The sequence below is a fragment of the Aspergillus homomorphus genome, assembly GCF_003184865.1.
Source record: "Aspergillus homomorphus CBS 101889 unplaced genomic scaffold BO97scaffold_1, whole genome shotgun sequence".
NCBI lineage: Eukaryota > Fungi > Ascomycota > Eurotiomycetes > Eurotiales > Aspergillaceae > Aspergillus > Aspergillus homomorphus.
The window spans coordinates 928,269-954,407 of NW_020291887.1; the positions used below are offsets into that span (position 1 = coordinate 928,269).

General features: G+C 53.3%; 12 protein-coding genes and 2 non-coding genes across 14 annotated transcripts; 5 read left to right on the forward strand and 9 right to left on the reverse strand.

Moving 5' to 3' along the window:
- Positions 1-56: 56 nt before the first annotated feature.
- On the reverse strand, positions 57-2,160 carry BO97DRAFT_447862 (FAD-binding oxidoreductase; the record flags this gene model as incomplete). Its single annotated transcript, XM_025698810.1, has 6 exons — positions 57-617; positions 673-869; positions 959-1,289; positions 1,343-1,433; positions 1,488-1,884; positions 1,943-2,160. 6 exons carry the CDS (start codon positions 2,158-2,160, stop codon positions 316-318), a joined length of 1,536 nt encoding a protein of 511 aa, XP_025556614.1. The 3' UTR covers positions 57-315.
- Positions 2,161-2,589: 429 nt separating this feature from the next.
- On the forward strand, positions 2,590-3,859 carry BO97DRAFT_447869 (uncharacterized protein; the record flags this gene model as incomplete). The annotated part of the gene is made up of 7 exons (XM_025698811.1): positions 2,590-2,703; positions 2,759-2,824; positions 2,887-2,991; positions 3,040-3,314; positions 3,353-3,417; positions 3,472-3,546; positions 3,600-3,859. The coding sequence occupies 7 exons, from the start codon at positions 2,590-2,592 to the stop codon at positions 3,857-3,859; spliced, it is 960 nt and encodes a 319-aa protein (XP_025556615.1).
- Positions 3,860-4,099: 240 nt separating this feature from the next.
- On the reverse strand, positions 4,100-5,328 carry BO97DRAFT_419700 (heme-dependent oxidative N-demethylase family protein; the record flags this gene model as incomplete). Its single annotated transcript, XM_025696584.1, has 5 exons — positions 4,100-4,183; positions 4,254-4,352; positions 4,438-4,601; positions 4,894-5,027; positions 5,087-5,328. The coding sequence occupies 5 exons, from the start codon at positions 5,326-5,328 to the stop codon at positions 4,100-4,102; spliced, it is 723 nt and encodes a 240-aa protein (XP_025556616.1).
- A 372-nt stretch (positions 5,329-5,700) lies between these two features.
- Positions 5,701-7,797, reverse strand: BO97DRAFT_334351 (proline-specific permease; the record flags this gene model as incomplete). Its single annotated transcript, XM_025691396.1, has 7 exons — positions 5,701-5,927; positions 6,000-6,245; positions 6,299-6,773; positions 6,824-7,035; positions 7,161-7,250; positions 7,311-7,554; positions 7,630-7,797. The coding sequence occupies 7 exons, from the start codon at positions 7,795-7,797 to the stop codon at positions 5,701-5,703; spliced, it is 1,662 nt and encodes a 553-aa protein (XP_025556617.1).
- A 1,780-nt stretch (positions 7,798-9,577) lies between these two features.
- BO97DRAFT_t15 lies at positions 9,578-9,650 on the reverse strand. The gene has a single exon. It is a non-coding gene; the product is annotated as a tRNA-Lys (tRNA).
- A 1,478-nt stretch (positions 9,651-11,128) lies between these two features.
- Positions 11,129-12,865, forward strand: BO97DRAFT_333527 (type III PLP-dependent enzyme; the record flags this gene model as incomplete). The annotated part of the gene is made up of 4 exons (XM_025691364.1): positions 11,129-11,318; positions 11,422-11,817; positions 12,002-12,589; positions 12,675-12,865. The coding sequence occupies 4 exons, from the start codon at positions 11,129-11,131 to the stop codon at positions 12,863-12,865; spliced, it is 1,365 nt and encodes a 454-aa protein (XP_025556618.1).
- Positions 12,866-13,377: 512 nt separating this feature from the next.
- BO97DRAFT_t9 lies at positions 13,378-13,467 on the forward strand. The gene has a single exon. It is a non-coding gene; the product is annotated as a tRNA-Asp (tRNA).
- Positions 13,468-14,811: 1,344 nt separating this feature from the next.
- BO97DRAFT_380866 (uncharacterized protein) lies at positions 14,812-15,677 on the reverse strand (the record flags this gene model as incomplete). The annotated part of the gene is made up of 2 exons (XM_025693225.1): positions 15,123-15,677; positions 14,812-15,047 (listed from the first exon to the last, which is right to left on the reverse strand). Exons 1-2 carry the CDS (start codon positions 15,595-15,597, stop codon positions 14,812-14,814), a joined length of 711 nt encoding a protein of 236 aa, XP_025556619.1. The 5' UTR covers positions 15,598-15,677.
- Positions 15,678-16,115: 438 nt separating this feature from the next.
- Positions 16,116-17,114, forward strand: BO97DRAFT_447876 (metallophosphatase domain-containing protein; the record flags this gene model as incomplete). The annotated part of the gene is made up of 1 exon (XM_025698812.1): positions 16,116-17,114. Exon 1 carries the CDS (start codon positions 16,170-16,172, stop codon positions 17,112-17,114), a length of 945 nt encoding a protein of 314 aa, XP_025556620.1. The 5' UTR covers positions 16,116-16,169.
- On the reverse strand, positions 17,086-18,098 carry BO97DRAFT_359272 (alpha/beta hydrolase). The gene is made up of 2 exons (XM_025692312.1): positions 17,577-18,098; positions 17,086-17,515 (listed from the first exon to the last, which is right to left on the reverse strand). The coding sequence occupies exons 1-2, from the start codon at positions 18,060-18,062 to the stop codon at positions 17,153-17,155; spliced, it is 849 nt and encodes a 282-aa protein (XP_025556621.1). The 5' UTR covers positions 18,063-18,098; the 3' UTR covers positions 17,086-17,152.
- Positions 18,099-18,470: 372 nt separating this feature from the next.
- BO97DRAFT_6664 (NAD(P)-binding protein) lies at positions 18,471-19,549 on the forward strand. Its single transcript, XM_025700977.1, has one exon. It carries the CDS (start codon positions 18,534-18,536, stop codon positions 19,362-19,364), a length of 831 nt encoding a protein of 276 aa, XP_025556622.1. The 5' UTR covers positions 18,471-18,533; the 3' UTR covers positions 19,365-19,549.
- A 185-nt stretch (positions 19,550-19,734) lies between these two features.
- Positions 19,735-21,084, reverse strand: BO97DRAFT_409897 (uncharacterized protein; the record flags this gene model as incomplete). Its single annotated transcript, XM_025696117.1, has 1 exon — positions 19,735-21,084. The coding sequence occupies one exon, from the start codon at positions 21,082-21,084 to the stop codon at positions 19,735-19,737; it is 1,350 nt and encodes a 449-aa protein (XP_025556623.1).
- Positions 21,085-22,174: 1,090 nt separating this feature from the next.
- BO97DRAFT_6834 (uncharacterized protein) lies at positions 22,175-23,067 on the reverse strand. The gene is made up of 3 exons (XM_025700989.1): positions 22,910-23,067; positions 22,289-22,844; positions 22,175-22,230 (listed from the first exon to the last, which is right to left on the reverse strand). The coding sequence occupies exon 2, from the start codon at positions 22,773-22,775 to the stop codon at positions 22,338-22,340; it is 438 nt and encodes a 145-aa protein (XP_025556624.1). The 5' UTR covers positions 22,776-22,844; positions 22,910-23,067; the 3' UTR covers positions 22,175-22,230; positions 22,289-22,337.
- A 346-nt stretch (positions 23,068-23,413) lies between these two features.
- Positions 23,414-26,069, reverse strand: BO97DRAFT_447888 (uncharacterized protein). Its single transcript, XM_025698813.1, has one exon. The coding sequence runs from the start codon at positions 25,972-25,974 to the stop codon at positions 23,800-23,802; it is 2,175 nt and encodes a 724-aa protein (XP_025556625.1). The 5' UTR covers positions 25,975-26,069; the 3' UTR covers positions 23,414-23,799.
- Between the last annotated feature and the right edge of the window lie 70 nt (positions 26,070-26,139).

The following is a 26,139-nucleotide window of genomic DNA, read 5'->3' on the forward strand; positions in this document are numbered from 1 at the left end:
GGTTGAGGTTGAGGTTGAGGGTGAGGAGGCTGGTTTTTACTTCTTGTATGGTTCTGCGGGAGGAGGATGGAGGTGATGTCATGGTTGGTTCAAGGGGTAATGAAGTCATTGCTGACAGAGGACGCCACTTTGACTTTCTTGCATGATTTGTTTATATGAGGAATGAAGGAGTGAGGACAAGGCGTGTGTCATTCATGCGTCGTGAGCAGTCAGTTATCGGTCTGCGTGGTGTTCGATAGTAGAGGTATTGCACCATGGGGAGGACAAGTAGGGCTATAGCTTAGGGCAGGGCGCCCCAATCTCCCATCGTGCAATTTATGCATCACGCGCATCCACCTTCCATCCCCCCTTGCTAAGCAACCACCCCCCATTCTGCAGCACCTGAAACACCGCATCCGAATCATACTTCCGGGCTATCTCCCCCAGCCGGCGCACATTCTCGGCCCCATAACTCGACAGCGGATCCTGATCGCGTGAGGCATAGTTGGAGTACTTGTACGGGAGATACACCCCCTGTTCCCTGGCCGATGTTTCCGCTGCATCCACAATCGAGCTGATCGCTTGCCGCACTCGCTCTTGGTCTTTGACGTTCTTCCAATCGGCTCGCGCCAGGAACCCTTTTCCATGTCTTAGCCAGGCTGAAACGGAAAAGAAAACGGCGACAACACTTACATTGCTGCCCGACTGGCTCCAGGCCCAGGGGACTATTGGCGCTGACCTGCATCGCGAGTGAGGACATGGGCTGGATGACGGTCGTCAGGGTCAGCCCCTCGACGTCTTTCAGTAGCGCTGCCTGCTCTGCGTGGGCTTTCTCGACTGCGCGATACACTTCCAGGCTCGGTCGGCTGGACATGGTTCGGAATTCGTGGCTGGTGACACGGGTTAAGTTAGTATGCGCTGCTACAGTATGTATTCTCTTCGCAATGACGGAAAGTAGAATAAAAAGGTGGGAAGTTACAGAGTTGGCTCGGCTTCGTTGACCGACGCGACGGCCTGGACCAAGTCATACACCGACCGCACGCCGGCAGGGACAAACGTCGCTGCAGACGGAATGTTGTAGAAGGGCTCGAAGACCGCGGGGCGTTCAACCGGGGCGCAGTACACGAAGACGAGGAGGATGAATTCGTTGGTGGCGTTCCAGATCAGCGTCGCCTTGTTGTCGGTCTCGATAGCTTGATGATATTGCATCAGCGCGTCAAGCAGCTGCGCGCTGGCCGTGGGCGGGTAGATCTGAACCTCCGCCCAGATCTGGTTGGGGATAGTCACCATGTCCATCCGGGTGACGATGCCTGGGACCAATGTTAGAAGATTTGAGCATGCCTTGAGAAGATAGATATCGCACCATAGTTGGGACCACCTCCTTTCAGCGCCCAAAAGAGGTCGCTGTTCTCTAACGCATTGGCGTTGACAACCTGTGAGTCGGCGAGAACAACCTGCGACTGTCAGAGCCAACAGCACATCGAGAGAGAGGAAGACGGAGGCTGTACCTCATAGTTGCACACGTTCATAGCACCCAAGCCATACTGGCTGTTCTGAAAGGATATTCCACCACCAAGCAGTAAACCAGGCACACCAACATCCGGGACTCGGCCTCCAGCAACCACCAGATTGTGAGCCTCCAGATTCCTGTAGACTTCGAGCCATCGCAATCCCACGCCAATCTTGGCAACTGTCTTATCGCCTGACAGCTCGACCTGATTGAAGTTGCTCAGTGAAATGACCACGCCGCCCTCATTGCTGGTGAACCCAGGGATCTGCAGTCGGCCCCCACCGCGGATGGAGAACTTCACGTGGAAGAATCGACACAAAGCAAGGGCAGTCGCAACCTGCGGCGCTGATGATGGAGAGACGATCACTCGAGGCTGAAGCCAGCAATTGGTGGACCTGAGACATGAGTGGCCGATCGGGAATAGGTAACCATCATCGGGCGTGGTGCACATACCAAGGCATCTGACGCTGGGTCTCGTACCCGCTGGCCCCCGGGGCCACGCTATGGCTAGAGAAGCATAGGGTAAATGCTTCAGTTACATATGAGTCGCGTTGCTGGGCTTTTTCAGCCTCAGTGAGGGCCGAGTATGCCGACAAGAGAGCGTCAAGCTGGGCATGGCGCGCGGCATCCAGTTGAGCGACATTGAGGATCACAGCTGCGGAGGGACTCATTGTGGCGGAATTGGAAAAACTCCGAGGATTTCTGCAGATTGGACTCGAAGCACTCACGCGGAGCGGCCGCACAGATTTTATCAGAGCTTCTCGCCGCCGTCCGCATAGCCCCTTGGCGAGTGGGTATCGTCACGGCACGAAGTGGACGCTATCCCAACCGGACCGCAGACGGACCGCAACTAAAACCCGAAGCCACCTCGATAGAGTCGATGACTCGATACAGACGGGAAGTTAAATGAAATGGGATTTAGGTCTCAGAATCGACCCAGTAATGACCCACTTGCTCGCTGGCACAAGCGATCCTTCAGGGCCTTGCACTTCTGCGGCCCTGCCCACTCCTCCCCACGTTCCCAGATCTTCTCCGTCTGTTTTTCCCCGGCGATTGTTCGATGTGACTGAGTGACTTCCGAACCACAATTGACGGTGAGGATGGAGGGCCCTTTGCACCCACGCAGTGATGGCGGCACCTCCCAGATGACTATCGCCGTGCGGGCTGTTGTGCTGGCCCTGGCGATTCCCACGACTCTTGTCTGTGTATTGCGGGTATGCAACCCTAGGCAGCGACCCATCGCAAAGACAACCGGCTAAAGGGTGACAGTTGTACCTGCGCAAGTTTGTGACCAAGCAATTCGGGCTAGATGACTGGTTCGTGCTCGTCGCGCTGGTAAGTGATTGCTCAACCCCCTCGATAACCACCATCAAACTAACTGCGTATCCCTCGATAAGATCGGAGTAGATTTGTTTTCAGCGCTGGCATACACAATCACCTACTACGGCCTGGGCCAACCCTTAAACCAAGTCTCCGCCGACCAGCTCGTGGTCTTTCTGACTGTCAGACACATTCCCATCGAATACGCGATCGTCACTAAACGTGTCTAGCTCGAATATGCCTCGCAATGCGCCTACCTCTTCATCGCAGCCACGGTCAAAGCCAGTCTTCTCCTCTTCATCATGCGTCTCTTCCCGACCCGATTCGTCCATACCGTCGGCAAATGTCTGCTAGGAGTCATCGTGGCGTTTACGTTCTCAGGCACCTTGGCGCTGGTCTTCCAATGTCGACCCGTGCAGGCCGCGTACGACAAGACGATAGCAGGCGCCTCCTGCTACCCAACCGAAACATCCTATGCCATTCTCATGATGCAGGGCGTCATCATGTTCGTGCTGATGTGATCATCCTCGTCCTACCGATGAGGCCGATCTGGCAGCTGCAGATGCCCATGAAGAAGCGCCTATTGGTGATCGGGCTGTTATGTATCGGTACGTGAGGCAAAACCTGCCTCTAGCAACCATGGTCTAACAGACCATTGACAGGGTTCACGGCATGTGTGGCGGCACTCGTGCGGTTCTCGACGCTCAAGTTCGCCAACGACACGACGAACTTTACCTGTAAGCCCACCTCAGCTAGCTTAAAATATGAAAAGTGTTCGCTAACCGAACAGACTCGGCATCCATGTCCCTAATCTGGATGGAGGTCGAGTTCAACCTAGGGCTGATGTCCGGGTCGTTGTCTTCGCTACGCAAACTTTGGGGTCTTCGCTCCCTTTCGTCCGCGCCAGACGGTACGTACAGCGATTCGAGGCATTCGACGCACTTCGATCTGGTCCCTCGGAGCTGGGGACAACGCGGAATCACGAAGAAGACAGAGATCATGAGGGTGGTGGAAGGGAATGAAAGCCAGGACCCGATTACATCTACCTAAAACTTACCAACCTAGCTATAGTCTCAGAACATAGTCCAACCTATCACCTAATCCACCACCACAACTCAGCCCTCCCTCATTCTCCCGTACATTCACCCTCAAGTAGATACTCTCTAACCGCCCTCCCCCAGATAGCCGCCCGCTTATACAGATTAAAACCGGGGAACTCCCCTCCTTCAAACCGGCAATCGCCCCCTCCAACCTGGCCCCATCCCTTTCAGCCCGCATCTCTTCTAGAAACTACATATACGTGCGGACGACAAACACAATCGCATTTGTGACAGGTAATCGGAAGAGCACCTGCCTCTCACACCGCAACTGCGCCTATAGAAACCGTTAAAACCACCACCTTCCCCAGCCCTCCCCCATCACCAAATCCCAGGGTCGAACTAACCTTCTCAAAATCCAATGCCCCGAGCTCCTCCACCTCCTCCCCGTGGTAAAGATGCATCCCATCCAGCGCAAATAACTCCCCGGCAACCGAAACAGACCACTAGTCCCGACGCCCAAATTAGCACTTCCCCCCAGCGCATATCAACCCAGTAAACAGAGCACCGAAAGGGGAAAAGGAAACATACATTCTCCCTCCCAACAAGACTTCCCACGGATAACCGTGAAAGATACCGATCCATACTCGGCCGCAACTTCCTCGTATAATCCGGTACGGGCGCGTGGATGTCCGCAAGCGATTTGGTGAATTTGTCGAAACATCGGAAGCCGTTGGGGAAGCAGCCGATGAAGGCTTCTAGGGTTAGTTGTTTGGGTTTTTCGTCTGGGGATTATGTGGGGGTGGGTCGGGGGTTGAGGAGCAGGAGGAAGTCTTCTTCGAGGTGGCGGCCTAGGAGTGCGAGAGCGTCTTCTGGGTTTGGTGGTGGGGTGCTTGGGATGGTTTTGTTTGTGAGGGTGTCTCTTGTATTACACCCTTCGGCTGTGTTGGAGGGGAAGGGAGAGGAGGGGGAGGGGGGCAGGGGCGCGAAGATGGTTGGGTAGCGCTTTGGTAGGTAAGTCAGGAGGAAGGTGTAGAGCTCGTGCACGGCGGGCGTGGAGCGCGGGCTGGCGCCTAGGACGGAGGGGCGCTGGGTTTGTAGGACCTTGTTGCGGAGGTGCAGACGCTCCAAATAGTGTTTTTCGATTTGGATTAGGGTTGAGATTGGGAAGGTTTGGACTCCTGCGTTGGTGTATATCGGTTAGGAAGGATCGGTTGTGCCCCGGTTCGAAGGTATGGACTTGCCCATTGTGATGTGGTACCGCGGCTTGAAGGGGCGCAGGGCCAAGGGCTCGGTTTGGTCCCATTGAAAGTTCTCTAGGGGCTCGATTTCAGAGGCTGCTTCGGCCTCGTTAGTCTTCTTCCCCTTCTCTTGGGCTTTGGTGTCTGGGTTGCTTCTGGCGAGGATTCTTGGTGTCAGCAGTAGTGCTATGGCGGCACCGAGGTAGGGCCACAGGCTGCTGGTGAGGGGGGCGAGAGCCATGGATGTGTGCGATTGCCATATCAATTACGGTGAAATCTTGCTTATATGCAGATCTGTCGCTGAGCCGATATTCCTGCGTACTTATAGATGCTTCAGGGCCAGTTCAGGATATCCAACTCCATGAGATAAGGACTGCGGGGTCGCTCTTTGTCATGAGACTAGATACCCTGTTTGATCTGCACGATAATGCATTGACACCTCGAAGAAAGATTAATTCAACGCCTTCTATTGGCATTGAAAGCATTGATGGCGACGCTTACATTCCCCCTCGCCGTTGACGTTGAGGTATGATTGCTACCTGATTGGCTGGGTCCACCGAAGTAGATGCATGGCATCGAATAACCATATTTTTAAACTCCAACTGCGTGCTAATTACCATACTCGAAGATAAGTCCCCATTCTCCGCCACAGCGGTCGTCCGTAATACGCATCCAGCATCTGCAGCTCCTCGGTGCTCAGCTCCCGATGGCCGGTGACCAGATCCGCAGTCGCGGGGTCCCTCCAAGGGGTGCGATAAACCACCTTGTACGCGACGGTAAAGAACACAATCATGAGCATTCCTATCGTAGATGAAAAGAAACTGTACGCAGAGAATCCAGCTCCGTTCTGTGTTATGGCATGATTAGCTCCTACCGTATTCCGCCGAAATTTCTCACAAGCAAAGAATGAACTTACCACTGGCTTGATACTCGTATAGATGACGCAAGCAAACAGCAAGCTAGAAATGACAAGGCTGGTCAACGGCGCCAAAGGCCACAGTGAGGACTGCCACGCATAAGGTACCTGGAACAGCCGGCTCTTCTGCGCTCTGACCGCCGCTCGGAATCGAAAGGAGGTGAAGGCGATAATCGCCCAGTTGGTGAAGAACGAGGCACTGGTGATGGCGATCAGCCAGTTGAGGACCTCCGTGCCGCCAGCTATACAACGGTAAGTTGGTAGGTGGCTAAAGGGTGATTCTAAGTTTGCATACCGCTCAAGCTCATATAAGTCATAATCACAGCTACAATTGCCGTGATCACGAGGGCCCATCGCGGGCGGCCCTTGTCGTCGACCCTCGCAAACAATGGGGGCAACAGTCCCTGGAGAGACATGGTGCGGAGAATGCGCGACGGTAGGAATATACACTCCAGAGCAATGGCGAGAATCCCAAGAATCATGCACGCGTTGATCAGATCCGGTATCACCTTGATGCCTGCGTCTTGCACGGCAAGGACAAAAGGCGAGGAGGCGACGCTGGAACCACCCAGCAGGCGAGGGTCGGTGGATGGCACAATCAATGAGACGAGCACGACGGACACGAGGTAGAATAAGGCGACGCGCCATGGAATTAGGCTGGCCGAGTGTGCCATGGAGTAACGTGGAGATTCAGCCTCACCAGCCATGACGCCGATGAAGACCTGGTCTCCCACGGCCCACATGGCGAGTAAAGCGGCGCTTGAAAAGCCCTATATTTCGGGTCAGAAGTATCAAGCAAGCGCTGTCGGAAGCCAATTACCCCAAAACTATTCTTGAACGCGGGCAAGTCGGTCCATGTGCTGCCATTCCGTACGTATCCAGACGAACCTGCGCCACCGATAATAGCAAGTGAGACGATAGTGATGAAGACAAACAAGAATGCCTTAATCAGAGCGCCAAAGTATTGAATCCACCCGAAGTATTCTGTAGGCATCAGGAACACCGCAAGACAGATCACCAAGAAGATGGTGACTGTCACAGAGTCAGCTACACAACAACCCAGCAAAGAATAGTCGTTGAAAACCAGGGGTGAAAATATCATGTAGAAAGAGGTATCGGAGAAACCGCCCACCCGCACCAATGTAGGGCAAACTCACGCAAAACCGCCTCCGGCACGACCCCTCCCGCCCAATAATTCACCAGTATAACCAAGAACGTGGCCTCAGACGCAAACACGGACGTCCATCCTAGATTAGTAGACACCATCAGTCCAGTCCAATCATGAACATAATCTGGGAGCAACCCACCAAGCCACTCCGCGAATCCTGCTCCAAACGCCAGCGCCGGATCCACCCACCGATACGCGTAGTCAATATAATTTCCTGACGTCGGGAACGCGATCGTCATCTCCGTCAATGTCTGCAAGTTTGCCCAGACGCCGAGGCAGACCACAAGGTAGGCTAGAAACATGTTGCCTGGGCCTCCATCCGCGAGGGCTTTGCCCGTCGCAATGAACAGGCCGCTTCCGACGCTGGACCCGAGGGAGATTACCTATTGGGATTCAGAATAATAGTGAGACGATCGTTCCCGCTATTAGTTCAGGATCGGAGTCAAAAAAGGGCATACATGGATTAGACGAGGGCTTAAATTGCGACGAAGATCCCCATTTTCTGTCTCTGGAATGTCGAGCTGGTCCTCTCCGATGGAGATAGTAGAATGTAGATCGGGGTGTTTCTCGTCAGTTGCCGTTGAAGAGGCGCCATCGCTGCCAACATGTTTTGATTCGTGCTTCATAATGTTCTCTAGTGAGTTTAGGCAGACATCTGAAATTGCAAGACTTGAAGACAGAAGATATTTTCTTCATATACATTTATCTGAATCAAGGGATATTGAGCAGAATCTAGACCAATCCGCGCAAGGCAAGGATTTTGCATCGCAACATGGGGCCATCAGCATCTAGATTTCGGCATCGCCTTCCAATTGTGCTTCCCCGCACCCGATAAGGATCAAGGGGCTTCTTATCATAACAGGAATGCGGAGGCCTGCTCGCTTCGGTCATGCGAAAGAGCGATGGCGTTCTTCATCTATTGTTAGATGTCTGCATATGCCTTGCATCAAGTGCATCTGCAGTTCTACAAGATTGGGCTCTAATCTCATCATGATTTTGATGTAAATCAAGCATGATGCCCCGAAAATCCCTCAGCTCAGCACGAACGCCCCCAGATCACTCGACCTGTGCAAAACCTGGCTCCAAGACGTATCCCGCATTCCAGGAGACCTCCGAGCGTTACAGACCCTCTGCGTTGCTTTGAGGACCACGGTAAACATGCGAGCCCCGGCTTTCAACCCGGATGCCTGAAGCCGACGCAAAGATTCCTTTGTAGTCAGGGTCCAGGGCTTCGAGGCCGGCAATGAATCCCAGCCAGCAAGTGTTGAGCGATTGATCATTTAGTCTCTGCTTTTCTTTGTCATATGCAATGAAATTGGGGATGACATCACGGACATACGGCCGTTTGACGACAGCCTTGACATCTCTGATTGGCCAATAAAACTAGGTGATAAGTGCTTTGTGAATTGCCTGGAAGAGATGGTACGGGAACGCTCCTTGTGAGGCCTAGTCTTTGAAGCGTCGCGACTTATACGGTATCCCTGTCCGGAGTGAATGGCTAAGCAGGCCCAACTAGGTGGCGTAATTCCAAACGCGGTGGCGATCATGGAAATTTGGAAGACTTCATCATATCATACATCGCGGCTGTGGTGTTCAGTTACTTCAACACGCGCAGATGGGGGAATATGCTGTGGAGCATGCGCACTTTGGACGATCAGACCACTTTGTGAATGACGGCGTGAACGAAGCTCCTTCATTTGAGAACACTATCCTAGCAGCACCTTGAGCAAGATGACCTTCTAAACACAGATCATTGACATATGCCGGTTACGTCGCACCTTGCGTGCGCGGCAGTCAAGACAGGAACTCTCTGGTCTTGAGATATCATGAAGGGCGATGTTGAGTTTCTCTTCTCAACATCGCACGAGATTTCGAGACCTTGATGATAGTTTTCGTGACGAGTGTGATAATCGACCACGGCTCCACTTGCCAGTTTGTTGAACGGCAGGATATGGGGCACTCAGGATGGGCAATCAATGAAGGATAAGGCATGGTTTTACATGAGCCTCTGGACGCTCTCGGGGAGGGCCTGCTCTTCGCTCAGAAATTTCACATTGGTAACTCATCGTAGCTATCAACATATCCCAGGTTCAGCGCATCGATCACTCATACGGATCATCCATTATTGAACCAATTAGCCATGATAGGTGTTGTACTGACCAAAAAAAAAAAAACACCGTCTTACCTATGTATTTTGTTTTTCTCTTGGCCGGGGGTTTGTGACGCGAGATGTGTGGGAAGGTTGTCAGATTAGGGTAACAATGAGGTAAAGATTCAATCAAGGGATGGTGCGATTAGGTTGGCAAAACCATGGGTCAGATGCAGTCATATGACAGTTTAAAAAATCATGTCTCGTTAGAGCATATATAGTAAGGGGGAGGAACAAGAGATGAAAAAAAGAAATGAAGCCCAACGCGGGGGTTGAACCCGCAACCTTGAGATTAAGAGTCTCACGCTCTGCCGATTGAGCTAGCCGGGCTGATTTGTTGAAAGCCTGGTGATAAGTTTGTCCTATTTCCTTGAATTGTGAAAGTTAATCGGAGCAATGCTGATCATTCAATCTGTAAAAATAAATACTAATCGGAAAAGAAGCTGGAACACGATCGGATAAATTTGAGCAGATGCATTCTGGCATCGTTAACTTTTCTCTCTTCAGGTACCTCTGGTTTGCCGTACACGTATCTGTCCTTGTCCTTGACAACCTCTGGCTCTGGCCATTGGAGCAATATATATAGTGGCACCGAGGAGACCGGGTATTACAGTGCTGGCAACGAGTGAGGGCTATCAGCATAACAATGAGATATTAAGCTACTAGGCCACCCCACCACCATACATCATTAGGATATAAGAGTCGCCAGGAAGTCATGGAGACCCGGTGCCAGATCATGCAGGAGTTCAAGGAATGCGGCCCGAGTCAAGCAATGGGCATCACCACTTGACAACCCGAGATCCAGCTTCTACCCGACGTCAGCTCCAACGCTGCTCAACGCTACGTTAAAGTATGACAAGCAGCCCATATTGCGAGCACATGCCGACAACGTGATCAGTCTATTCGTGGGCGTTCACTCTGCTAGATATCTCCGCTCACATGAAGATGTGGCGTAGCAGTACAGTCCATGCATGCATGATGAGCCATCATGATAGATGGAAGTGCTCGGAGCCAGGACCGCTCAATAGGAAAAGCCCGCCTGTACCAGGTGCCTTGTTCTTGTCAGCTCACCCTTCGAAACATCATTCCTTGATAATACTTCCTCGTACCGTCGAAATGACCCTACGGACGTGGCCGCCCTGGGCTGGCATTGCAACTCCCGCAGATGCCGCGTACACGCAGAGCATTTTTTCACACGAGCTGATGTTGGTTGAAGCACTGTAAGCCATTGCCATACTGGAAGATCTCTTCTCCTTGCTCCAGTACCCGATAGCCACGGTCGATTCAGATTCATTGACCTGTTGTCCTAGTCCTGGAAGCATAGCCTGTTTGGCCTAGATAATAACGGCCAGCACCTCAAACACGAACAAAAAAAACTCCTGCCAACATGGACTTGACAAAACAAAACCAGTCAGACAACCCAAAACACCATGAATCAAATGATATGAATCAGTACATGTCATCAAGTCATTGTATCAGAGTGCCGAGCTTAAAACAGCCCTAAACCCAAAACTTCCGAGACACTTATCATCGAACCGTGACCATTTACATCGGTCCACACACGAGGTATATGCAAGCTGTTACCTTGGGCGACGATGCAACAAGCATAGTACCTGGTTAGGCTTTTCACGTAGGCAACCACCGAACATAGGCGGGGAGTGAGCCCGAGCATGGAGATAGCAGTCACCACGAGCAACACCGGCCCACCTCAACCATTATAAAAAGACTGCGAAGTCATTTACAATCCCCTTCGATCTCAACAGCAACCTTCAAAAATCCTCATCAGACACTACTCGTCACTTTTGACCATGGTTCTCACCGAACTCCCCTCTACGGGGAAATTCATCGACCATCTCATCGCAAACCACATCCAAAAACTCGACCAAGACCCGCACAGCACCGAAAGCGATCGCCCGTTCTTCATCGCCGACACAGGCCCAGCCTTAAATCTGTACAACCGCTGGCGACGCGCCCTGCCCAGCGTAGCCCCGTTCTACGGTCAGTGTCGTCCCCCAGCACATCCACTCATCCATTTCGTGTGATCTCCAGAGATACACCCACCCAGCAACAGAAGAGGCTGACCAAGCACCGCAACCGTTAGCTGTGAAATGTAACCCGGACGTGCGGTTTCTGCGGTTCCTGGCCGACCTGGGACTGGGCTTCGACTGCGCCTCGCAGACGGAGATCGAGCTGGTCCTGTCCCTGGGCGTGGACCCCTCGCGCATCATCTTCGCGCACCCGTGTAAATCTGCCTCGGCGATCCGCGTCGCGGCCGCCCACGGCATCACGCTCACCACCTTCGACAACATCGACGAGCTCGACAAGATGAAAGCACACGCTCCTGATATGCAGCTGCTCCTCCGGATCTACGCGCAAGACGACACCGCCGCGGCGCAGCTGGGGAATAAGTTCGGTGCGCCGTTGACAGCAGCGGAGCCACTGCTGCGAAGGGCGAAGGAGCTGGGTCTGAATGTGAGGGGAGTGAGTTTTCACGTCGGTGAGTTTTCCCAATTCACATATTCGACATAGACATATTCACATTCACATTCACAAATTGCCACATTCACCAACTCCCACCAATTCATCAAGCCCCAGCCCCTTCCTCAATCATCTCCCTTCGAACCCCTCCTCCAATCCCAATCCTCCAAACCCACCCTCAAACAGCCCACTAACAACCCCAGGCTCGGGCGCCCGCAACCCGCTCGCCTTCACAAAAGCAATCCACCAAGCACGCCACGTCTTCGACCTCGCCCAACACCACCTCAACACAAAAATGGACATCCTCGACATCGGCGGCGGCTTCCAAGACACCAACTTCGAAGAGATGGCAGTTCCGCTCGCGTACGCCCTGGATGAGGCCTTTCCCGCCAACACTGACTCCCCGGTGCGCGTAATCGCCGAACCAGGCCGGTACTTCGCCCGAAGCCTGTACACGATGGCCTGCAAGGTGATCTCGCGACGGCGGCAGCTGCTCGATTACACGCCGTACCCGTCCATGCTTCCCGATATGTTGTACCTGAACGATGGGGTGTATGGGAGCTTTATGTTGGTTTTGTTGGAGAATGAGGTTTTTGTGCCGGATACGGTTGCGGTTAGGGGTGTGCTGGGGGAGTTGGGGGACGAGGAAGGGCAGCGGCTGCGAGCGACAGGACCGCATCAGTATTCGATATGGGGACCTACGTGTGATGGCATTGATTGTGTGGCGCCTGAGGTGGTGATGGAGGGGGAGGTTGGTGTTGGGGATTGGTTGGTGTTTCGGGATATGGGGGGTGAGTATATACCTACTTTCCTCTGGATGGTTGTTGTTGGTGTTGATGCTAGGAGAGCCTGGCTAATGAGTTATCCGGGGGATAGCGTATAGTGTGGTGAGTGCGACGCGGTTCAATGGGTTCTCGAACGACTATGATGTGATCTACGCCAGTGACTACATGGCGGCTGCTTCCGGGGTACAGGGCCCGACTGCTGATTCTTCGGGGATGTTGTGGAAATACGTCGAGTGGTTCTTACCTGGGCCTCTGCGAGGTTTGTTGAAGCAGAGGGTTTAGGAGGTTGCTTTGTGGTAGTGTATCGGGGCTGGCCCGGGGGGGCTGGGGTGGTACTTGTTCTGGGTTGGTGATACTGACAATAGGGCTGTTGATGCTGAAGTGGGCTGATTTGGCTTGGTCGGGACATAGAGATGATGCCTTGCCATTTGTGGGATAAAAAGTGGTCTACTTGTTCTTCTATACTCTGTTTAATGTGTATCGTGGGAGGGTAATCTTATATTCAATGGTACGGCTAGGGTGCAATGTAGTGATTGGAGCATTAGCACCAGCGTGCCATGTAAGAAGGGGCAGTCTAAGCATCGAATAAATTGAATAAATGTCAACACTACCTTGATCGCAATATTAAATCTCCAGGGAGAGATACTATGGAGTTGAGAATAGCCTACTTTGAAAACAAGAACCTTCGTGATGGTCGAGTATTATCCACACTAAGTAAACCACCTTGACATTATGCTGATCTTTATGTTTTTTAGGTTGATAAAGCACAGTTCAAAGCATCAAAACAAGAAACATCCTCGATGGTCTAACGGTCATGATTTCCGCTTGTCAATCCCATTCGGGAACAAGCGCGGGAGACCTGGGTTCGACTCCCAGTCGGGGAGATGTCTTTTTTGACTTGCATATGTTTTTGCGGGATATCACTGCTCTCTAATTGCTACCTAGGTGGACCATGTCAAGAAAGAAACATAGCCAATGGGCCATCGCTTCTTCTTGGATGGAGCGGCATTCACAGCCTCTCACTCTATACAAAAAGTCTTCTCCCACCAGCTTATGCTCGGGCTCATCGCCAATCTCCTCCATCTTCTCCAAGAGCTGCGTCATCCGTACAACCACCTCACGATGCTTCGGGTCCTGATAGCAGTTGAATAACTTCAACGGATCCTCCTGACAGTCGAACAACTCCCACTCCTTATATTCCTGACCACCCGGCCTCGCCCCCTCGACATCCAACGGCTCATTGCACCAATAGATCAGCTTATACCGCTGGTCGCGCAGGCCATAATGCGCATACGCCCGACGAATAACATCATTATGCATCCAATACCGATGATACGCGATCTGCTGCCAACCAGGGGGCGTTCTACCCTGCAACAGAGCTCGAAAACTCCTTCCCTGCATATAACTCGGGGCGGGCAGCCGCGCAAAGTCCACATTCACAGACGATATCATCGCAGATGCTGCCGGGGTGGATCTCGCGCGGGTAGCGCACTAGGAACTGCATCTGGAAACTCTCGTACATGAAGCGCTTACCGATCCATTCGTGCTCGCCCAGGAAGAAGTCCTGGTCGGAGGTATAGACGACAAGGGTGTTGTCGGCCAGGCCGGGCTCGGAGTCCTGGGTCGCCAGCAAGCGGCCGACGTTCTCGTCGACGCTGTGGATCGTGCGCAGGTACCGCTGCATGTAGCGCTGGTACTTGAAGTCGGCCAGCTCGGCGCCCGTCGCGAAGGTAAACGCCGTGCCGTCGTCGACGTCCACCAGCCGCAGCGCGCGCACCGCCTCGTCCGTCCCCGGTGCAGGCACCTTGCGGTTCCCGTCGAAAATGCGCTCGCCCGTGGGGGCGCGTCCGCCGTCCGGCTGCGCTAGCCCCAGGTCGAAGTACGTCTATGGCGTTATAGTTAGCGGGCTCATATCTGATCCGATGCATGAATCAGTTCTGAATGCATTCATGTCTCCTTTCATGATGGTATAATCAAATTAGGCATCGGCATGCCGCTTGGTTGACAAATTTGGACTTCCCCTTTCTCTGTTGATATATGCGTTAGGGCTGGTTCAGCCACGACAGAGGTAGTACGAGAGACAGTCTTGTAACTCCCCTGACACATATATGCAAGGATCACCATCAGAACACCCGGCAAGACAAACAACAAGCTACAACAAGCACTTTAAAAAATCTACTCCCAATTCCCTCTCATGCAAATCTCCCAACCGCAGTACCTCACACCGATCAAGGAAACACAACCGCCCCCTCCACCCGATCCACCCCCCGATTTCCCTCCAAGGTAAACCCCTCCTCACGAAGATACTTCTCCCCAAAATCCCTCACAAAATTATCAAATGTCGTCTGCGGCTTCTGCCGACAAAGCTGACACATAATCTCCTTCACTCCATCCACAAATCCCGCCCGCGAGAACTCCGTCGCAATCCGCGTATACACCTCCCAGGTCACTCCTCGCCCTGTTGCTCCAGATCCAGCTTCAGCCCCAACCCCGGACCCTCTAACCCCGCTATCACCTCCATCCTGCGAGTCCGAGGCACCAAAATCTCCCCTCCCCCAAAAGTCCACCCGAATCCCCGCAGCCGTCAACGCAACCTCCGGCTCCTTATGAGCAGCAATCGAACCCGTCGTATGCAGGGCGATGGCATCCCAGACGAGTTGCACGCGGACGGGGGCCCAGTCCGGGGCTTCACGGGCGAGGAAGGCGCGGGCGGCGTTTGCGCCGTCGACTTCGAAGCGCTTATCTGTCGAGATTAAGGGCGTGGTGCGGGGGTTGTCGAGCGCCCAGCCGAGGTCGTGGAGGAGGGTTGCGATGGCGAAGGCTTCGTGGTCGAAGGTTTGTTGCTGTGATGGGGTGAGGCGCTGGGTGATGAGGAGCGTGCCGAAGAGCCAGCTGCGCATTATGTGGTTGTAGGTGAAGGGGTCGTAGGTTGTCTGCGCGTAGGCGTGGGCTTTGCGGATTAGTGGGGTGTCGCTGACCTCGATGTCGAGGATGAGGCGGGTGGGGGGTGGCATTTTGGTGGATATTTTGCTGGGTTGAAGAGGGAGGAGGTTGAGGATTGGGATTGGTGATTGTCAGTGCGAGATTGCTATTGTATAGTGCTTGGTAAGAGACCGGGATTTGCTTACTTCTAAACATCTCACGTCAGATCGTTGAGCCGCTGCACGCGGGGAGATCACCAATCATGCTCACATTATTCTTCATATGGTAACCCCGCATTTGTCTTCAATAGTAATGGTCTAGTCAGCATGGAGGCTTAATCTTAGTCCCGCTTAGTTTGCTCTGATCGTAGAAGCCAGCTATGCCAAGCAAATGCACGCATTAGCTTCAGGCTATATTCTTCGTTAGGATCTAAAGAGGGATAACACACATAATGACTTTCGAAAAAAAATGCAGTGGTACAGTACATTGAAGTAACATGCCTCTTAAAGAGATCCTCTATAAAAGCAAAGCATCAATCCATGACTCAGCCACACAAAGCTTAAACACGTCCGCTCTAGTAGTCCCTCTAAGGTGTCCTTACCCAACAACAACAACACTCCCAATTACCACCCCCCCATCTCGTTACCATCAAAATCTATATAAAATGCCATCCAGCCGCGCCTCTGGTCTCGAAGCCCTCCTCAACCGGCCCGAGCAGAAATCCTTCCTCCAGCGATTCCTCCGCTCCCCCATCAAATCCACAGCGCAGCTCCTCCACCGCACCTTCGCTCTCCCACCCCCCAACAGCCCTAAAAACAGCCCCCCAATCCACATAGTCTGCATCTCCGACACGCACAACACCCAACCCCGGCTCCCAGACGGCGACATCCTCATCCACGCAGGCGACCTCACCCAATCCGGTACACCCCAAGAACTCTCCACCCAGATCGAATGGCTACACGCCCAGCCCCATCGCCACAAAATCGTCATCGCAGGGAACCACGAACTCTGCCTAGACAACCAAAAGCCCACTAAGAACCCTCCATCCGTGGACTGGAAATCCATCACCTACCTCGGAAATACGGCAACGGAACTCGAGTTCCGTGATGACAGCCACAAAGGCATGCGCCGGGTGAAGGTGTTCGGGTCACCTTGGACGCCCAAGCACGGAAACTGGGCGTTCCAGTATATGCGTACGGAGGTGGAGTTCTGGGAGAGGACGGTGGATGTTCCACGTGAAACGGATATCCTGGTTACTCATGGCCCGCCGAGGGGGCATCTTGATGTAGGGGGATTGGGTTGTCCGTTGCTACTACGGAGGTTGTGGGGTCTGGAGGGGAGGCCTCGGTTACATGTCTTTGGGCATGTACATGGCGGGTATGGGGTTGCGATGGCGGGGTGGGATTCTTTCCAGAGGGTTTACGAGGGGGTGATGGAAGGGACGGAAGGGGTTGTGGGCTTGGTGAAGATGCTGGGGTTTGGGGTTTGGCGTGCGCTCAACGCATACTTCGGGAAGTATGAGCAGGGGGTGACGGTGATGGTCAATGCGGCTGTGGTTGGCGGGGTGAGGGACGAGAAAAGGAGGGAGGCGCTTTGCATTACTCTCTGATGGTTGGTATGTACTGTACATCCTGCACAAGCAGTTCTTCAGCCTCGTATCCGGCCCATGAACTCCTCGATCGTGCCGACCAGGTCTGATGTCCAGCTCAGATGCGGCGAGTGGTCGGTCGACGCCCGGTAGACCACGATCTCGCGCTTGCCAGCGCTCCGCAGTCGCTCGTTCTGCGCTTGCAGCATCGCTTCCTGGTACGCTAGCGCCAGGCTTTGATCGTCCTCCAACACCAGATATGCGCACGGCAGAGCCGAGTAGGCGTCATTCGTCAGCGCTACGGTCATGACGGGTGATGCGGTCAGCGTCGCGGCCCATTTCTCCCCGTCTTCGCGGGAGAGTTGGCCGAACATGTACTTCGCGCCTTCGGCGGTACTCAACAGACCCTTCTTGCCGTATTTCTGGTTTCTTTGCGTTAGTGGGTCTGGGCCTGGGAAGAGAAGACGGAGTGAGAACACGCACGTGAGCCCGGCAGAAGGACGGAACGAAGAAAGTCCCGTCCTTGGGCTGTAAGTAGCTGAACACGGACTCGCCGACGGGGACGAGAAACGCCCCGTAGTAGAAGATCCCGATGATGCCGGCTGTTTTGCCCTCCGATGGTCGTGCGTGGTACTCCGGGATCGCCGCTTGGGTTGCGACCCAGCCGCCGGAGGAGTGGGCCACCAACAGCACCTGTCTGCCTTCCTGGTTGATGAGCTTGTCGAGCAGCTCGAGAATGACATTTACGTCTTCCGTGTCGCTCGGGTAGCCGCCCGGTGGTGGGGGACGGTCGAAGTCTGGGTTGCTCGTGTCGCCGACGTTGAGCTTGCTGAGATCGCAGGTCGGCCGTTGAGGGCAGTAGGCTTCGTAGCCGTGGAAGCCCAATTGCTCGATGAAGGGCTCATAGGGGGCAGGCGTGTGGTATGAGCCGTGGCAGATGACGATTGCTGGTCGCTTCGTACCGATCATTTTGATGCTTCGGAGGATGTTCTGGGAGTCTATCGGTCGGGTTTGGTCGAGAAGAGAATGTTTGTGGGACAAGGATGCCGGCCTAATATAGATAATTTCCGTAGTCCTGCACGTGGTCCAGACGAGATTAAACACTAATCTAGCTGTTTCATGGCATAACAATCTCCGGCAGCCGGTTAACTGCATGCAGACAAGTATGGCGTGCCTTTCGTGTTTACAGCCGCAGGAGTGGATTCACCAAGCCAGCACTAGTACGCATCTAAAATCTGACAGCTCCACTGCAATTTTTAACCAGATTGGCTTGCTCGTGAGTTTTATGGGGACAATATTCTAGGCCTCAGAGAGATGCATCTTGCGCCAGAGGTATAAAGCCGCAGCAACACAGTAATAAGTGATCATTCCCCGCCCTCTTGATCCATTCGACACACAGTATACACAAACCACTATCACACCCAACCCACCGAACCCAAAATGGCCCCTCCAGTCCTCCTAACCGGCGCAACAGGCCTCATCGGCTTCAGGGTCTTGCAAGAACTCCTCCGAAACAACTACAGGGTGCGCATCACCGCCCGCAGCGCCAACAAAGTCCAAAGCGTGACCACACACCCACTCATCCGCCCGTTCGAGTCCCAACTCACCACGGCGCTCATTCCCGACATCAATGCCGCCAATGCATTCGACGAAGCCCTGAAGGACGTCACATACGTGATCCACACGGGTTCGCCCGTCCCGATCCCAGGCACAGACCCGCTCCGCGATGTCTGGAGCCCGACAGTCGACGGCACAGCGAGCCTACTCACCTCGGCGCTGCGATTCAGCACCATAAAACGCATTGTCTTGACCTCGTCCATCGTCGCTACCATCCCTTTGTCCCCTCTACCACCATCAACAGCCCCCGAAGTGCCTGTTAGCATAACAGCATCCTCCCGCGTCCCCCTCCCAGCAAACACAACCGCCACGCCTGATGTATTCGAAACCTACGTCCTCGCGAAAACCATCGCCCTAAGCAACGCAGACACATTCATGAAAACCCAAAACCCGGATTTCACCCTCGCGCACGTAATCCCGGGGTACGTACTCGGCCGCGACGAGCGGGTCCACGACGCCGAGATGGCAGCCCACATGCCTAGCTCGTGCGGGATCCTTCTGCAGGGACTTACGGGGATTGATGTGCTGGTTCCGTTGCATGGCGGGTTTGTGCATGTTGATGATTTGGCGGAGATGTTTTTGAGGGTTATGGAGTTGGAGACGGAAGTCCAGATGGAGAGTTTTGGGGCCTGTGTGCCGGTGGATTTTGGTTAGGCGTGGGGGTCCGTGCAGCGGGAGTTTGCGGATGAGGTTGCTAGGGGGGTTTTTCGGCAGGGTGAAATGAGGACTTTGGAGGTGTGGTTTGAGTCGCTTGAGACGGAGGCGGTCCTTGGGAGGGCATTTAGGGGTTTGAGGTTGCTGTTAGGGATGTTGGGGGTTCTATTTGGGGTTGTTGAGACGGGGTTAGTGTGCTGAAGATAGGAGAGGAGAATTAGGGGGGAGATGACTGAGGGCTAGTTAATTGGCTTTGATTATGTGTGTATGTACTCGCTGATTATTTTGAATGTGCTGTGGTGTAGGGTGAGCTGGTGACATACCTATTCATCCCTGTCTCTGCATCCTGCTTCGCTTTCATGTGAGTTATCTAGCCGAATGTATAATTTACCCATTGCTGGAGCTTCCCATTCGGGCAGTAGTCTATACTGTCGACGGTGACGTTCATCCAATGTAAACCGCCTGTGGGAGGCTTTGGGGCAAGTTGCACTGGTAGCGATGCTGGCCGAGTGGCAGGGTCACTCAAAAGCGGGTCGATTCCTTCAAGGATGTCAAATATACCTGGGGATAGCTGGTGCGAATCAGTTACTCGCATCCGCGTTTTATCACGGCTTTCACCAATGCTTCTCGGAGCAGTGATACCGGGAGGAGCCTTGTAGCCCCCAGACCCGGGCCCACTGCCTTGTCTGCTCCTTTGGGCAGGGCGATCTTCCAGTTGCAGCAGGGAAGCCTCACTGCTCCCAGAGCTAACCCAGATCGGGCTACTGGGAGCAGGACGATCCTCATGGGCAGGCATCGCCGGGATGTCGCTGCCCGTGGAGCTGCTCGGAGCAGGGGTCCCGTGAGCAATCCAGTTGAGTTGGGCTTGCTTCCGAAAGACACCATTGTTCGTCGATGTCTCAAGAGCGGTATCGCATATAGTGAGGCTGGGCCTCTTCCGCGGAGGCGATCGCGCAGTATCACCGCTTGCCAACCCATCGAGAGCCGGATTATCAGAGGCAAGCGAGTTGTTTATCCCCGTCAACAACTCATCAGGAAGCATAAATCCATCGGGAGCCGGATTTTGAGGGAAGGGCGAGTTGCATATCCCCGTCACAAAATCATCGGGAAGCATGAAGTCATGGGCTAGGGCCTCGTAGAAAGAGTCATCTAGCAGATCTATCGTCGTCAAGCTCGTACCTAGCAAATCATGCGTCAAGGGAACAGCGTCTTTGTCTTTAAAGCTACTCGGAGCAGGATCAACGAGGTCAGGCCCACCGAGCAGAGGCGTCAGAAAGGGGCCATTACTCATGAACACAGGGAGAGCATCAGCAGCTGGGACATGCTCACCGTATTTCTCCTTCGAGATAACCTCGGACAAGACACGATCACAGGCTAACTGCTCGTAGATCGAGTCACCGATCAGTCCAGCACTCTCGAGCTGGCCCAGCAAGGACACAACACGATCTTCGCTCGTCTCTGTCGGCTCGGGGGTTTGGGGTTGACAGGTTGCGATGCTCATGTTCCACATGAGTACCGCAACCTTATCAGCGGGGATGGAGTCGACCATGAACAGCTTCGCTCCCAGTTGATCCACCACCCAGCCCGGCTTGTAGTGCTTCTGGCTCCACGTTCCGCCCGTTTCAGGTCGAAACAATACACCACCTATGTGGTTCTCAACGCAAAAGGACCAGTCTTGGGCGTTGGATTTGACAACATAGAGAACTTGATCGTTCGCCATCTCGTTTCTTCGTTGCTGATGCGTGTGATTCGTGATGGCAATGGCGGTGGTGGTGGCAGCAAGACGATCTAGTCAGGGGTGTTTTATCTCCCTACGGCCAATATATAGATTCTCGAATGTCTTGTGCTTTGTTGGGTTTTAGAGAAACTTATACACTATCTGCGTTACCCTCCGTCCAACGGACAATGGCTTCCTTTCTCAGCTGCGGAAAAGATAGTCGCCAAACAAAGGATCATGGCCAACTCATATCTTGTACAAAAAGCTGTCGGAGCCGGAACAAAGATTGCAAGAGGCAAACACCGCAAGAGCTTCTCTCATTGCACTTTTTGTCTTTTTTCGAGGATTGGCGATGTACTCACAGATTCACTCGGATTCGGTCAACTCTCGGTGATTCCAGAGCATGAGAGCTAACCCGCATAACCCCTATGAACCAAGAAGAGCAAGCAGCAACTACAAGCGAGATAGACCGAATCGAGCGAGGAAGTAAACATATTTGGACACTGACCAGGAAAATCAAAGTAAGGATCAAACTTTGACGTAGCAAGTCCGGCACTTGATATCTGTGAGACATGTTACATCGCAGGAACGAAATGATCCACCACATCCCGCAGTATAGCACTCCTGAGATAATTGCCCCCACAAACTACAGACAGAAAAGAACATGACAGATCCGTACGAGCCGCTAGCCGCAACTTCAGGCCTCTCGTGGAACTGTCCTAGATCAGGGTCGTCACTCATTCCGAGGGTGGCCGTCACTTTCTTTGGTAGCTCCCAGATGGCCGCGGAAACTCTACATTCCATTTCAGGTACCGGTCCTTGGGACCATGGGATAGACTCACTTGCCTGACAAATAACAGCGAGAGAGAAAATCGAAATTAAAAGTAGAGCAAAAAGCATAATATCTAAGAATTCGTCGTTGCTGTGATCGTAACGTGCAACTCCTGTATTTCCTCCATGAATATCTAGATTAGACAGTATTAAGGTACGTATGACAAATTATAAGCAGACATAGGTCTCGTTATTCAGCAAAACCGAGCCTCCTCCGGCAAGCTGAATGTAGTCATGGCGTCGACTGGTATTTCCATTGCTGATGAGATCTCTGGCTGGCACAGAAATGTCTGGCTCTTGACCGTGTGAGCACCAAGACTGAGGAAATCCTCATATTAGCTCAAGGTCATATTATCATACATTCAGGATGTCTTACCTTCAAATATGGCAGCCTTATATTCATTCCTTCATTAGCTGATATGTCCTCAGATCAACAGCCCAGCAGCGATGGGCGCCAGTGCCCAAAGCGCAGTATTCGCATTCAGCAGTCTGGCCGCGCCATTGTGTTCCTGCGGGTACTCGGTCGGGTTACTGGTATCGCAGTGGCCCTCGGTCTTGGTCGAGCTCAGCGTGCAGTTGGCCGTCTGTCCGTCGGCGCTCTTGAACGTCAGCACGGCGCTGTACCAGTCGACGGTAACGGAGGCATCGCCGCAGATGGACTTGGTCTGGACGCCCTGGTTCTTGCCGCACTCCTTCTTGAACGGCTTGGAGCTGCCCTTGCAGCCAAACAGCTCATCTTCGACGATCACCGAGCAGTGCGACACGTACGAGTTGGCGGGTGGATTGGTGGTCTTGATCTTGATCTGCGCGGCGGTGATAGCCTGCGCCAGGGCCAGGATGGCGCCGAGTTTGAGGAGCTGCATTGTGGGCGGACTTGAAAGCTGCGATCAACGTCTGGCAGTGCTGAGCGATGAAGCGGAGGATGTCGCCGGCTGTGAACTTGAATTTCCAAGTTAGTCTTCTGTTCTGTTGAAGGCTTCGTTATATACCCATTTGCCCTACTCGGACAATCTTCGGATATACCGGCACACTCGGATATCCGGACCCTGGGAGGGGTGGTAGAGCTGAACGATCACTCATGTGAAGCTTAACAGGGCCTTTTTACTATGAGGGGCCCCACTGGAGGGAAATCCACGCAGCCGTCTTGGACGCTTTTTTGTATACTTCCATCTGTGCCGGTGATCCGCATCGGGCTTGGCACGGCATAGCTTGGCCTTGCTTCATTCATCCCAGCAACCATTCGTACAGCACGGACACTGCGCTGACGCAAAACAAGATAACATGTCAGCAGAGGCTGCAGGATTGCGCCCGTCTGCTACCATGCTTACTGTCGTGAGAATGGTTAAGGAAAAATGCCGCAAAAGAGAATTTTCCGCCCGATCAGACGATCTGTGCGTTAAGGCCCCGAGACATCCGGCGACGGGCCCACCTCGTCTGACTGATATCGGATTGAGCATCAGCATCAGCTGATCTGCTTTGGTTGAGGGGAATAGTAAGTGATAATAGAGTTATAGTCCATGGGTCACGGTCTCCTAATGAAAAGTCGCAGCGGTGTAGCCGGGTCTGTTTACTATTGCTGGCGTTTCATTGGTGTCGTGAACCTGGGTCATCGTGAGCCCCATGGCCGGGCAACTTCGTATTATCCTGCACGGCTTATGAATGGGGTATGTGCGGACAAGGCTGCGTTGCGGTGTGAAGCGCGACTTGAGCCTCCTTTGAGATCAGATTCGACTGAACGCTAAGACGGGGGCCTATGCACTATGACGGACCGGGGGTACTACTTTGAGGACCTATATTCTACAGAAGGAAAATAACAAAAATTGGATATATGATTGAATTCTGTTGAGTGACTAATCAAGCAGGTATCAAAACTGTCATCAAAAGCCTTTACAGGGAGACGCTGTCAGAGTCATCTCCCGTATCGGGCTCTTTATCGCTGTCCTCACACTTTTCTTCGTCACCTTCGTTTTGGGACATACCGTTTTCAGGGTACTCAGAAGCATCCTGTTTCTCAGAGTTGACCTCAGGAGTATCTTCAACGGGCACAGCCTCGGAATTGTCCTCAGTACAAGGAGAAGGATCGGATTCTCCAGGGCTGTCATCGGGCTTGTCTCCGTTGGGGTTGCCATCAGCGATGTTTTCTTCAGCACAGCCAGGGGCATCCTGGCCTTCAGGATTGTTCTCAGAAGTATCTTCAACAGGCGAGACTTCTGATTTGTCCTCAGCACAAGCAGAATCATCTGGTACTTCACGTTGGTCAGAAATATTCTCAGATTTTTCCTGGTCGCAGTTGTCCTTCAGAATGTCTTCTTCGCAACAATCGGGAACAGCCTGATTTCCAGAGAGAACCTTAAAACCATCTAATGGGGTCTCAGGGTTGTTCTCAGCATGACTAAGAGTGTTGTCTTCCTGCGGATCATTCTTAGGGTTACTGTCGCCGGCGTTGTCTATAGGACCATTCTCCTCAGAGCAATCAGGAATCCCCTGTTCGTCAGAATGATGCTCCCGACCATCTTCTGTTTCGACCTGAATCTCAGGGCTGTTGTCTACAGAGACATCAAGAGTGTCCTGTGCTTTGATATCCTTATCAAGATTTTTCTCCTTGGAAACAGGCTTGGAATCAAGGCCATCGACGCCGTTGGAATCGGTCTCGGGCGTGGTATCGGGCTTATCTTCAGGTACATCAGGTACATCAGGTGTATCTTCTGCTTCGGCACTATAATGAGGATCCTTCCCTCTAGAAGGAAGCTCAGAAGAAAGGTCGTTGTCTTCAGCATTGGCCACTGGGCCATTCTTAGAGGCGTCAGGTGTATCCTCTGCTTCAGCATCATGATCTGGAACGTTTTCTTCATGATGAGCTTTAGGACTATCTTCATCAAGGCAATCAGGAGCGTCTTCCTCTTCAGGGTCACCGTCATGTTTGGTGTCGAACTCGCCAGGGGTAAAGCCGTCCTCGGAATCGTCCTTGTGGCCGTCCTTGTAACGACCATCCTTGTCGAAGCCGTGCTTGTTATAGCCATCCTTGTAAAATCCGTTTCTATCATATCCGTCGCTAGTAAAGCCGTCTTCACCATAGCCATCTTTGTCGAAGCCGTTCCTGTCATAGCCATACTTATCGAATCCGTCCTTGTCAAGTCCGTTTCTATCATAGCCGTCGCAAGTAAAGCCGTCCTTATTATAGCCAGACCTGTCGAATCCGTCCTCGTTGAAGCCTTTCAAGTCATAGCCGGCAGCGTCCCAGCCCAGATTATCAAACCCGTCACTATCATAGCCATCTCTATCGTAGCCGTCCCTATCAAAACCGAGCTCATCATACCCGTCCTCATCATACCGATCGGTGTCCTTGGCCTCGTCCTCCTTATCCGGCCCCTCCGAATGCGTAGGGGAAGGGGTACTGAACATCCCAATCCGCAGATCTGCAAACACAGCCTCCACGCGCTCATGGTCGGCCGAAAGACTCAGCACGTCAGACGGCTGGAAGTCACAGCTGCACAGATCCGCGGGGGCAGCATCCGAATCCATCTCGCTGAAGAACCACACCCGCAGCTTATGGCTCTTGGCAATCACAAACACAAGCTTGGTATCCTTATCGGCGCCGGCGACCACGCACGCGAGCTCGTACTTCCGGGCGTCGGTCATGTGGGGCTCCGGGTGGAAGACGCTCATGTCCTGGCAGACGGTGCGGACGAGGGTCGTTTCCTTGTGAATGGTCATGGGGCATGTGGTGCGCACGAGATCCACCACCACGTAGGGCAGCGGCATCTGCGACGCGCCGTCGCGGAACCGCCGTGTCACGATCCGGTACCCGTCGCATGAGCTTTGTGATGCCGGCTCCAGGAACCCGTGGCTCAGTAGCCGGGTCCATAGGTCGGCGATGTCGCGCGCGCTCGGCAGGAATGTCCCCCCGGCTGTTGACTTCCGGATGGCTTCGATCTGCGCTCGTAGCTCGACGTCGCTCCAGTAGCCGAGCCGTGAGCCTGGGCTGAGCGAGGCTTTTTCCCTGTCTGGGGGGCCTAGCTCGAGGATTTCTTGCTTGTCGGTGATTTCGACGATGGTAGGCATGGTGGTGGTTCTTACGATGATGATGCTGGTGACAGTTTTAGGTTGTTGAGGTCAAGTGCTCAGCAGTGATGGTGTTGTGTCGAATTAGATAGGAGGAGTAGCGATGCTTATTTATACCTGTAGAGTGATCGCTTCTACGCTCACATCGGGCTCCGCGTGAAACGC